Here is a 12,312-nt window from a genome sequence, read left to right as displayed (position 1 = left end):
ATGTACCAGATGCTCAGCAGGTTCTATTCAAACTTACTTGTCTGAGGCCAAACCACACGGCCAACAACATTGGACACTTTATGGAACACAAAGCCTTCACTATCTCATCCTGGAATATCCAAGGCCTGAGGTCATCTGCCTTTGGCCTAAAGAGCAGGAACCTGGACTTCATCAAAGAAATCGGAAATACAGACATTGTCATCCTACAAGAAACATGGTATAGAGGAGACGGACCCACTGGTTGCCCTCTAGGTTACAGAGAGCTGGTAGTCCCATCCACCAAAATACCAGGTGTGAAACAGGGAAGGGACTCAGGGGGTATGCCAATTTGGTATAGAGCAGACCTAACTCTCTCCATTAAATTAATCAAAACAGGAACATTTTACATTTGGCTAGAAATTCAAAAGGAAATGATCTTAACAGAGAAAAATGTCCTCCTGTGTGCTACCTATATCCCCACACTAGAATCCCCATACTTTAATGAAGAAGCTTCTCCATTCTGAAGGGGGAAATTAATCATTTCCAGGGCCAGGAACATGTATTAGTCTGTGGCGACCGAAATGCCAGAACCGGACAAGAACCTGACACCCTCAGGACACAGGGGGACGAATACCTGCCTGGAGGTGACAGCATTCCCTCCCCCATATGCCCCCCTAGGAACAACTATGATATCATAACCAACAAAAACGGGTCACAAGTCCTGCAGCTCTGTCGCACGCTGGGTCTGTACATAGTCAATGGTAGGCTGCGAGGGGACTCCTATGGTAGGTACACCTATACCTCATCTCTTGGCAGTAGTACTGTAGACTACTTTATCACTGACCTCAACCCAGAGTCTCTTAGAGCGTTCACAGTCAGTCCACTGACACCCCTATCAGACCACAGCAAAATCACAGTCTACTTCAACAGAGCAATACTCATTTATGAGGCATCAAAGCCAAAGGAACTGAGAAATTTTAAGAAATGCTATAGATGGAATAAATGTAGTTTGGAAACCTACCAAAAAACAATTAGGTAACAACAAATTCAATCCCTTTTAGACAACTTCCTGGACAAAACGTTCTACTGTAATAGTGAAGGTGTAAACTTGGCAGTAGAAAATCTTAACAGTATATTTGACCTCTCAGCTTCCCTATCAAATCTAAAAATCTCAAATAGTCTTCCCTGTGGCTAAGTTGGTAGAGCATGGCGTTTGCCATGCCAGCATGGTGTGTGCAACGCCAGGGTTGTGGGTTCGATTCCCACGGGGGGGCCAGGACAAAAAAAACAAAAAATGTATGAAATGTATGCATTCACTACTGTAAGTCGCTCTGGATAAGAGCGTCTGCTACATGACTAAAAAAAAAGAAATAGAAAACCGAGGAAAATGAACAACAAAAAACAAAATGGTTTGATGAAGAATGCAAAAATCTAAGAAAGAAATTGAGAAACCTGTCCAACCAAAAACATAGAGACCCGGAAAACCTGTGTCTACGCCTTCACTATGGCGAATCACTAAAACAATACAGAAATACACTACAGAAAAACAAGGAACAGCATGTCAGAAATCAGATCAATGTCATTGAAGAATCCATAGACTCTAACCACTTCTGGGAAAAATGGAAAACACTAAACAAACAACAACACGAAGAATTATCTATCCAAAATGGAGATGTACTCTGTTTGGCTCTATAACAAAGAACAAACAGCAAAAACATATAATCTCAGCAAAAAAAGAAACATCCTCTCACTTTCAACTGCGTTTATTTTCAGCAAACTTAACATGTGTAAATATTTGTATGAACATAAGATTCAACAACTGAGAAATAAACTGTACAAGTTCCACAGACATGTGACTAACTGAAATGGAATAATGTGTCCCTGAACAAAGGGAGGGTCAAAAATCAAAAGTAACAGTCAGTATCTGGTGTGGCCACCTGCTGCATTAAGTACTGCAGTGCATCTCCTCCTCATTGACTGTACCAGATTTGCCCGTTCTTGCTGTGAGATGTTACCCCACACTTCCACCAAGGCACCTGTAAGTTCCCAAACATTTCTGGTGCGATTGGCCCTAGCCCTCACCCTCTGATCCGACAGGTCCCAGACATGCTCAATGGGATTGAGATCCGGGCTCTTCGCTGGCCATGGCAGAACACTGACATTCCTGTCTTGCAGGAAATCACGCACAGAACGAGCAGTATGGTTGGTGGCATTGTCATGCTGGAGGGTCATGTCAGGATGAGCCTGCAGGAAGGGTACCACATGAGGGAGGAGGATTTCTTCCTTGTAACGCACAGCGTTGAGATTGCCTGCAATGACAACAAGCTCAGTCCGATGATGCTGTGACACACCGCCCCAGACCATGACAGACCCTCCACCTCCAAATCGATCCCGCTCCAGAGTACAGGCCTCGGTGTAACGCTCATTCCTTTGACGATAAACGCGAATCCGACCATCACCTCTGGTGAGACAAAACCGTGACTCATCAGTGAAGAGCACTTTTTTTTTTTGCCAGTCCTGTCTGGTCCATCAACAGTGGGTTTGTGCCCATAGGCAACGTTGTTGCCGGTGATGTCTGGTGAGGACCTGCCTTACAAGCCCTTAGTCCAGCCTCTCTCAGCCTATTGTGGAGGGATTGTGCGTTCTTGGTGTAACTCGGGCAGTTGCTGTTGCCATCCTGTACCTGTCCCGCAGGTGTGATGTTCGGATGTACCAATCCTGTGCAGGTGTTGTTACACCTGGTCTGCCACTGCGAGAACGATCAGCTGCCCGTCCTGTCTCCCTGTAGTGCTGTCTTAAGCGTCTCTCAGTATGGACATATATGCAATTTCTTGCCCTGGCCACATCTACAATCCTCATGCCTCCTTGCAACATGCCTAAGGCACATTCACCCAGATGAGCAGGGACCCTGGGCATCTTTCTTTTGGTGTTTTTCAGAGTCAGTAGAAAGGCCTCTTTAGTGTCCTAAGTTTTCATAACTGTGACCTTAATTGCCTACCGTCTGTAAGCTGTTAGTGTCTTAACGACCGTTCCACAGGTGCATGTTCATGAATTGTTTATGGTTCATTGAACAAGCATGGAAAACAGTGTTTAAACCCTTTACAATGAAGATCTGTGAAGTTATTGGATTTTTACGAATTATCTTTGAAAGACAGGGTCCTAAAAAAGGGACGTTTCTTTTTTACATGAGTTTACATGATCAAATACAAATATTAGAATCAACTATTAAAGACTACCAGAACCCACTGGATTCTCCAATTCCCTTGAGTGAACAACAGGACAAAATGAAAACCCTCCAACTCAAAAAGGCCTGTGATGTTGTTGGTATCCTCAATGAAATGATCCAATTGGCTATACTAAAACTCTTTAACATCATCCTTAGCTCTGGCATCTTCCCCAATATTTGGAACCAAGGACTGATCACCCCAATCCACAAAAGTGGAGACAAATTTGACCCCAATAACTACCGTGGGATAAGCGTCAACAGCAACCTTGGGAAAATCCTCTGCATTATCATTAACAGCAGACTCGTACATTTCCTCAGTGAAAACAATGTACTGAGCAAATGTCAAAATTGGCTTTTTACCAAATTATTGTACGACAGACCACGTATTCACCCTGCACACGCTAATTGACAAACAAACAATCCAAAACAAAGGCAAAGTCTTCTCACGCTTTGTTGATTTCAAAAAAGCCTTCAACTCAATTTGGCATGAAGGTCTGCTATACAAATTGATGGAAAGTGGTGTTGGGGGAAAAACATACAACATTTTCAAATCCATGTACACAAACAACAAGTGTACAGTTAAAATTGGCAAAAAAATACCTTTCTTCTCACAGGGCCGTGGAGTGAGACAGGGATTCAGCTAAAGCCCACCCTCTTCAACATATATATCAACGAATTGGCGAGGGCACTAGAAAAGTCTGCAGCACCCGGCCTCACCCTACTAGAATCTGAAGTCAAATGTCTACTGTTTGCTGATTATCTGGTGCTTCTGTCACCAACCAAGAAGGGCCTACAGCAGCACCTAGATCTTCTGCACAGATTCTGTCAGACCAGGGCCCTGACAGTAAATCTCAGTAAGACCAAAATAATGGTGTTCCAAAAAAGGTCCAGTCGCTAGGACCACAAATACAAATTCCATCTAGACACCGTTTCCCTCAAGCACACAAAAAACGATACATACCCTGGCCTAAACATCAGCGCCACAGGTAACTTCCACAAAGCTGTGAACGATCTGAGAGACAAGGAAAGAAGGGCCTTCTTTGCCATCAAAAGGAACATAAAATTCGATATACCAATTAGGATCTGGCTAAAAATACTTGAATCAGTTAAAGAAACCATTGCCCTTCATGGTTGTGAAATCTGGGGTCCGCTCACCAACCAAGAATTCACAAAATGGGACAAACACCAAATTGAGACTCTGCATGCAGAATTCTGCTAAAATATCCTCCGTGTACAATGTAGAACACCAAATAATGCATGCAGAGCAGAATTAGGCCGATACCCGCTAATTATCAAAATCCAGAAAAGAGCCATTCAATTCTACAACCACATAAAAGGAAGCGATTCCCAAACCTTCAACAACAAAGCCATAACCTACAGAGAGATGGACATGGAGAAGAGTCCCCTAAGCAAGCTGGTCCTGGGGCTCTGTTGACAAACACACCCCACAGATCCCCCGGGTATCCTGGAAGGATATTGACCTCATCCCGTCAGTAGAGGATGCCTAGTTGCTCTTCAAAAGTGCTTTCCTCTCCATCTTAAATAAGCATGCCCCATTCAAAAAATGTAGAACTAAGAACAGATATAGCTCTTGCTTCACCGCAGACTTGACTGCCCTTGACCAGCACAAAAACATCCTGTGGCGTTCTGCATTAGCATCGTATACCCCCGCGATATGCAACTTTTCAGGGAAGCCAGGAACCAATATACTCAGCCAGTTAGGAAAGCTAAGGCTAGCTTTTTCAAACAGAACTTTGCTTCCTGTAACACTAATTCCAAAAAGTTTTGGGACACTGTAAGTCCATGGAGAATAAGAGCACCTCCTCCCAGCTGCCCACTGCACTGAGGATAGGAAACACTGTCACCACCGATAAATCTACGATAATCGAGAATTACAATAAGCATTTTTCCACGGCCAACCATGCTTTCCACCTGGCTAACCCTACCCCGGCCAAAACCTCAACACCCCTACAGAAACTTGCCCAACCCCCCCCCCGGCTTCTCCTTCACCCAAATCCAGATAGCAGATGTTCTGAAAGAACTTCAAAATCTGGATCCCTACAAATCAGCTGGGCAAGACAATCTGGACCCTCTCTTTCCAAAATTACCCATAGAAATTGTTGCAACCCCTATTACTAGCCTATTCAACCTCTCTTTCGTATCGTCTGAGATCCCCAAAAATTGGAAAGCTGCCGCAGTCATCCCCCTCTTCAAAGGGGGAGACACTCTACACCCAAACTGTTAGAGACCTATATGAATCCTGCCCTGCCTTTCAAAAAATTTCAAAAGCCGATTACCGACCATTTCGAATTCCACCGTACCTTCTCCACTATGCAATCTGGTTTCCGAGCTGGTCATGGCTGCACCTCAGCCACGCTCAAGGTCCTAAACGATATCATAACCGCCATCGATAAAAGACAGTACTGTGCAGCCGTCTTCATCGACCTGGCCAAGGCTTTCGACTCTGTCAATCACCACATTCTTATCAGCAGACTCAATAGCCTTGGCTTCTCAAATGACTGCCACGCCAACCACTTCTCAGATAGAGTTTGTTGCCTGTTGTCCGGACCTCTGACAGTCTCTATGGGGGTGCCACAGGGTTCAATTCTCGGGCAGACTCTTGTCTCTGTATATATCAATGATGTCGCTCTTGCTGCTAGTGATTCTCTGACCCACCTCTACGCGGATGACACCATTCTGTATACATCTGGCCCTTCTTTGGACACTGTGCTAACAAATCACCAAACAAGCTTCAACACCATATAATACTCCTTCCGTGGCCTCCAACTGCTTTTAAATGCTAGTAAAACGAAGTGCATGCTCTTCAACTGATTGCTGCCCACACCCTCTCGTCCAACTAGCATCACTACTCTGGACGGTTCTGGCTTAGATTATGTGGACAACTACAAATACCTAGGTGTCTGGTTAGACTGTAAAATCTCCTTCCAGATTCACATTAAGAATCTCCAATCCATAATTAAATATAGAATCGGCTTCCTATTTCGCAACATTTACAAGCCTCCTTCACTCATGCCGCCAAACATACCCCCGTAAAACGGACTATCCTACCGATCCTTGACTTCGGCGATGTCATTTACAAAATAGCCACTAACACTCTACTCAGCAAACTGGATGTAGTCTATCACAGTGCCATCCATTTTATCACCAAAGCCCCATATACTGCCCACCACTGCGACCTGTAAGCTCTCGTTGGCTGGCCCTCACTACATATCCGTCGCCAAAACCACTGGCTCCAGGTCATCTATAAGTCTTTGCTAGGTAAAGCCCCGCCTTATCTCAGCTCACTTGTCACCATAGCAACACCCACCCATAACACGCGCTCCAGCAGGTACAGTGAGGGGGAAAAGTATTTGATCCCCTGCTGATTTTGTATGTTTGCCCACTGACAAAGTAATGACCAGTCTATAATTTCTATGGTAGATTTATTTGAAGAGTGAGAGACAGAATAACAACAACAAAAATCCTGAAAAACGCATGTCAAAAATTGTATAAATTGATTAGCATTTTAATGAGGGAAATACGTTTTTGACCCCCTCACAATCAGAAAGATTTTGGGCTCCCAGGTGTCTTTTATACAGGTAACGAGCTGAGATTAGAGCACACTCTTAAATGGAGTGCTCCTAATCTCAGTTTGTTACCTGTATAAAAGATACCTGTCCACAGAATCAATCAATCAGATTCCAAACTCTCCACCATGGCCAAGACCAAGGAGCTCTCCAAGGATGTCAGGGACAAGATTGTAGACCTGCACAAGGCTGGAATGGGCTACAAGACCATCGCCAAGCAGCTTGGTGAGAAGGTGACAACAGTTGGTGCGATTATTCGCAAATGGAAGAAACACAAAATAACTGTCAATCTCCCTCGGCTTGGGGCTCCATGCAAGATCTCACCTCGTGGAGTTGCAATGATCATGAGAACGGTGAGGAATCAGCCCAGAACTACACGGGAGGATCTTGTCAATGATCTCAAGGCAGCTGGGACCATAGTCACCAAGAAAACAATTGGTAACATATTACGCCGTGAAGGACTGAAATCCTGCAGCGCCCGCAAGGTCCCCCTTCTCAAGAAAGCACATATACATGCCCGTCTGAAGTTTGCCAATGAACATCTGAATGATTCAGAGGACAACTGGGTGAAAGTGCTGTGGTCAGATGAGACCAAAATAGAGCTCTTTGGCATCAACTCAACTCGCCGTGTTTGGAGGAGGAGGAATGCTGCCTATGACCCCAAGAACACCATCCCCACGTCAAACATGGAGGTGGAAACATTATGCTTTGGGGGTGTTTTTCTGCTAATGGGACAGGACAACTTCACCGCATCAAAGGGACGATGGACGGGGCCATGTACCATCAAATCTTGGGTGAGAACCTCCTTCCCTGAGCCAGGGCATTGAAAATGGGTCGTGGATGGGTATTCCAGCATGACAATGACCCAAAACACACGGCCAAGGCAACAAAGGAGTGGCTCAAGAAGAAGCACATTAAGGTCCTGGAGTGGCCTAGCCAGTCGCTAGACCTTAATCCCATAGAAAATCTGTGGAGGGAGCTGAAGGTTCGAGTTGCCAAACGTCAGCCTCGAAACCTTAATGACTTGGAGAAGATCTACAAAGAGGAGTGGGCCAAAATCCCTCCTGAGATGTGTGCAAACCTGGTGGCCAACTACAAGAAACGTCTGACCTCTGTGATTGCCAACAAGGGTTTTGCCACCAAGTACTAAGTCATGTTTTGCAGAGGGGTCAAATACTTATTTCCCTCATTAAAATGCAAATCAATTTATAACATTTTTGACATGTGTTTTTCTGGATTGTTTTGTTCTTATTCTCTCACTGTTCAAATAAACCTACCATTAAAATGATAGACTGATCATTTCTTTGTCAGTGGGCAAACGTACAAAATCAGCAGGGGATCAAATACTTTTTTCCATCACTGTATATTTCACTGGTCATCCCCAAAGCCAACACTTACTTTGGCCGCCTTTCCTTCCAGTTCTCTGCTGCCAATGACTGGAACGAATTTCAAAAAAATCACTGAAGCTGGAGTCTTATATCTCCCTCTCTAACTTTAAGCATCAGCTATCAGAGTAGCTTACCGATCACTATACCTGTACACTGCCAATCTGTAAATAGCACACCCAACTACCTCATCCCCATATTATTACTTGCCCTCTTGCACCCCAGTATCTCTACTTGCACATCATCCTCTGCACATCTATCACTCCAGTATTAATGCTAAATTGTAATTATTTTGCCTCTATGGCCTATTTATTGCCTACCTCCCTACTCTTTTACATTTGCACACACTGTACATAGATTTTTCTATTTTTGTTTTCTTTTGTGTTATTGACAGTACGTTTGTTTATGTGTAACTCTGTGTTGTTGTTTTTGTCGCACTGCTTTGCTTTATCTTGGCCAGGTCGCAGTTGTAAATGAGAACTTGTTCTCAACTGGCCTACCTGGTTAAATAAAGGTGAAATAAAAAAATAAAAACATATTTCCCTCAGATTACACATATCCACAAAGAATTCAAAAACAAACCAGATTTTGATAAACTCCCATATCTACTGGGTGAAATACCAGTGTGACATCACAGCAGCAAGATTTGTGACCTGTTGCCACAAGAAAAGGTCAACCAGTGAAGAACAAACTCCATTGTAAATACAACCCATATTTATGCTTATTTATTTTCCCTTTTGTACTTTAACCATTTGTACATCATTACAACACTGTATATATACACATAATATGACATTTGAAATGTCTTTATTCTTTTGGAACTTCTGTGAGTGTAATGTTTATTTCACTTTTGTATATTATCTACTTCACTTGCTTTGGCAATGTTAACATATGTTTCCCATGCCAATAAAGCCCCTTGTGTGAGTGAGTGAGTGAGTGAGTGAGTGAGTGAGTGAGTGAGTGAGTGAGTGAGTGAGTGAGTGAGTGTGAGAGTGAGAGTGAGAGAGAGTGAGAGAGAGAGAGAGAGAGAGAGAGAGAGAGAGAGAGAGAGAGAGAGAGAGAGAGAGACAACCTCAGACAAAACTAAGGAGCCAGACATGACACACTGTGTATAAAACACCTTTACCTGTTGGCATCCTTAAGAGAGGCGGGTCGCAGCACTCCATGTGAAACCCCCGATCACAGGAGTCACAGAACAGCATCTCATCCTGCAAGGAGACAGGAGGCATGTGTGGGGCTGTGTGGTGGCTTCCCTGTAGTTGCATAGATGTTACACCTTCTGTCATTTCACTCTAAAGGAGGTGCACGTCCGTTTAGTTTAATATGGATGAGAAGGTGATTTTTGTTTTGAATGAAGAAAGGGTCGTGCGTCTTCAATGTACAACATGTTGTGTCCCAAACAGCACACTATTACCTATATAGTGCACTACCTTTGACCTTCGTAGTACATTATATGGTGACTAGGGTGCTATTTGGGACCAGCCAATATCATTAAGAGGACATGTACTACCCACAATGCCTTGAGACGTTAGACTCACTATGTCTCTATGAAGGTATTATCGATCTATATCACGGGTTAAAATGGTTTGTAAACAACAATTAGAACAACATTACATCATTATAATACTTACAGCGTTTTTGCCCTGTATTTGACAGGAGCTACATGTTTTACATTCTATACATTGCCATCGCAATCTCTTGACGTTAGTGGTCAGCTCTGGGGAAAACTTCAGACAAGACGGGTGCCCTGTAGAGGTAATTAAAGAGGAGCATATTAGTGTTCTTGTACATTTCAACCATATTTTGGTTCACGTCCAAAACAGCACCATATTCCCTATGTAGTGCACTACTTTTGACCAGGGCCGAGAGACCTATACAACCTTCCGAAAGCATTCACACCCATGGATTTTTTTCGACATTTTGTTGTGTTAAAGCGGGATTCAAATGGATTTAACTGTAATTTTTGTCAACCATCAACACAAAATATTCTGTAATGTCAAACTGAAATATTATTATTATTATTATTATAAATAAAAATAAAACACCAATATATTTTAATTAGATACATATTCAACCTCCTGAGTCAATACATGTTGGAATCACCTTTGGCAGCAATTACAGCTGAGAGTCTTTTGGGGTAAGTCTCTAAGCGCTTTGCAAACCTTGAAAGTACAATTTTTGCCCATTATTTCTTTTTAATTCTTCAAGCTCGGTCAAGTCGGTTGTTGATCATTGCTAGACAGACATTTTCAAGTCTTGCCACAGATTTTCAAGCCAATTTAAGTCAAAACTGTTACTTGGCCACTCAGGACTGAGTTGGAAAGGACACTTGTATCTTTGTAGTGACTGGGTGTATTGATACACCATCCGAAGTGTAATTAATAACTTCACCATGCTCAAAGGGATATTCAATGTCTGCTTCTTTTTTTTAAATACCAATCCAAATAGGTGCCCTTCTTTGTGAGGTATTGGAAAACCTCCCTGGTCTTTGTGGTTGAATCTGTGTTTGAAATGAACTGCTCTTAACCTTACAGATAATTGTACGAACGAGGTACAGAGGTAGGGTAGTCATTAAACAAATCATGTAAAACACCCTTATTCTACAAAGAGTTAGTCCATGCAACTTATTATCCGACTTGTTAAGCACATTTTTACACAATGTATTTAGGCTTGCCATACTTATTGACTCATGATATTTCAGCTTTTCTTTTTTTATTCAATTTGTAAAATGTTCTAAAAACATAATTCCACTTTGACATTATGGGGTATTGTGAGTAGATCCGTGACACAAAATCTACATTTTATACATTTTAAATTCAGGCTGTAAGAATAAAATGTGGAAAAAGTAATGCATTCTGAAGCCTGAATGGGGAAGAGGGTGCTACTTGGGACATATTGTTTAGTATCAGTTTCACAGAGCAGTAGACTCGACCTTCACATCATGTTCACACAAGAAGGTTAAAAGTGAAACTGACAGTGTTTTAACTACTTCGTGGATATGAAAAACAGACAATCATAATATCAGTCAAAAATATCAAACACAGTTTATGCTACAAAACCAACTTTATATAGTTTTAAAAATAGGTTCTATCTGACAGAAAAATGACATTACGCAGAGTAAGGTAGTGTTGTCAGAATAGACAGATGCAGTTCATCTATGCATGATTAATATAATTCACCAATATATTGCTTGCTAGTCCAACAAATATTGCTATCAAGTTGTAAATCACAGCCGGTAAATTGTTTGCTGCCTCCAGCCCTTCGGGATGCACTGTTTCAGTTTCAATGACTGGCGTTTACTGTGAACACTTAGGCCGTACCCACTTTAAGTCACAGTTTTAGACAGTGATCAAGTTGGCTACTGTGGCTATTTGATCATAATTTAGGCCTACCATCAAAAACAATGCATCCCATAAAATCTTTAACATGGAAATAGCTGTTCTATCATTCAGCCTACAGTAGCAGCCAATGTGTGGTGTTCAATGTAGGCCTACATTCCATGAGACTACAAAAAACATGTAGGTCTTAACATTAACCTGTTTATCCGTCAGACAAGGAAGTGACTGAAAATGTGTTTGATGAAATAAACCACTTAACAAAATAAAAACGCAATATTATTCCCATACCACAATTACAGAGAATCAGATAAATTATTAAATTATTCTACCATGTGCATATTGGCTACTCAGCTTATTCAAGCCTGTCTCAATATACAACAGTAAGACAAAAATCATCTCTACCCTACTCGCTTTTCAAATATGTATTTGTATTTATTAAGGATCCCAGCAGCTACTCTTCCTGGGGAAGCAACATTATGGCAGTTATATACACAATTTTTAATATTACATTTCATAACACTTTTCACAACACATTAAGTGTGTTCCCTCAGGCCACAACTCTACTTTCACATACACTACCAGTCCAAAGTTTAACACCACCTACTCATTCAAGCGTTTTTATTTTTACTATTTTCTACATTGTAGAATAATAGGGAAGACATGAAAACTATGAAATAACACATATGGAATCATGTAGTAACCAAAAAAAAGTGTTAAAGAAATTTAAATATATTTTATATTTGAGATTCTTCAAAGTCGCCACCCTTTGCCTTGATGATAGCTTTGCACACTCTTGG

At 42.0% G+C, this 12,312-nt stretch overlaps 1 protein-coding gene across 1 annotated transcript in view; it reads right to left on the bottom strand.

Moving 5' to 3' along the window:
- LOC115201709 (histone acetyltransferase KAT6B) overlaps nucleotides 1–12,312 on the bottom strand; it is a 95,376-nt gene that overhangs the window by 43,641 nt on the left and 39,423 nt on the right. The window contains exons 4-5 of the mRNA XM_029765538.1: nucleotides 9,809–9,924; nucleotides 9,304–9,385 (exon numbers count right to left, since the gene is read on the bottom strand). Coding sequence (XP_029621398.1) covers nucleotides 9,304–9,385; nucleotides 9,809–9,924 — 198 coding nt within the window. The remainder of the gene's footprint in view (nucleotides 1–9,303; nucleotides 9,386–9,808; nucleotides 9,925–12,312) is intronic.

Source organism: Salmo trutta, chromosome 10 (assembly GCF_901001165.1).
Source record: "Salmo trutta chromosome 10, fSalTru1.1, whole genome shotgun sequence".
Taxonomy (NCBI): domain Eukaryota; kingdom Metazoa; phylum Chordata; class Actinopteri; order Salmoniformes; family Salmonidae; genus Salmo; species Salmo trutta.
This window is presented reverse-complemented; position numbering and strand designations above follow the sequence as displayed.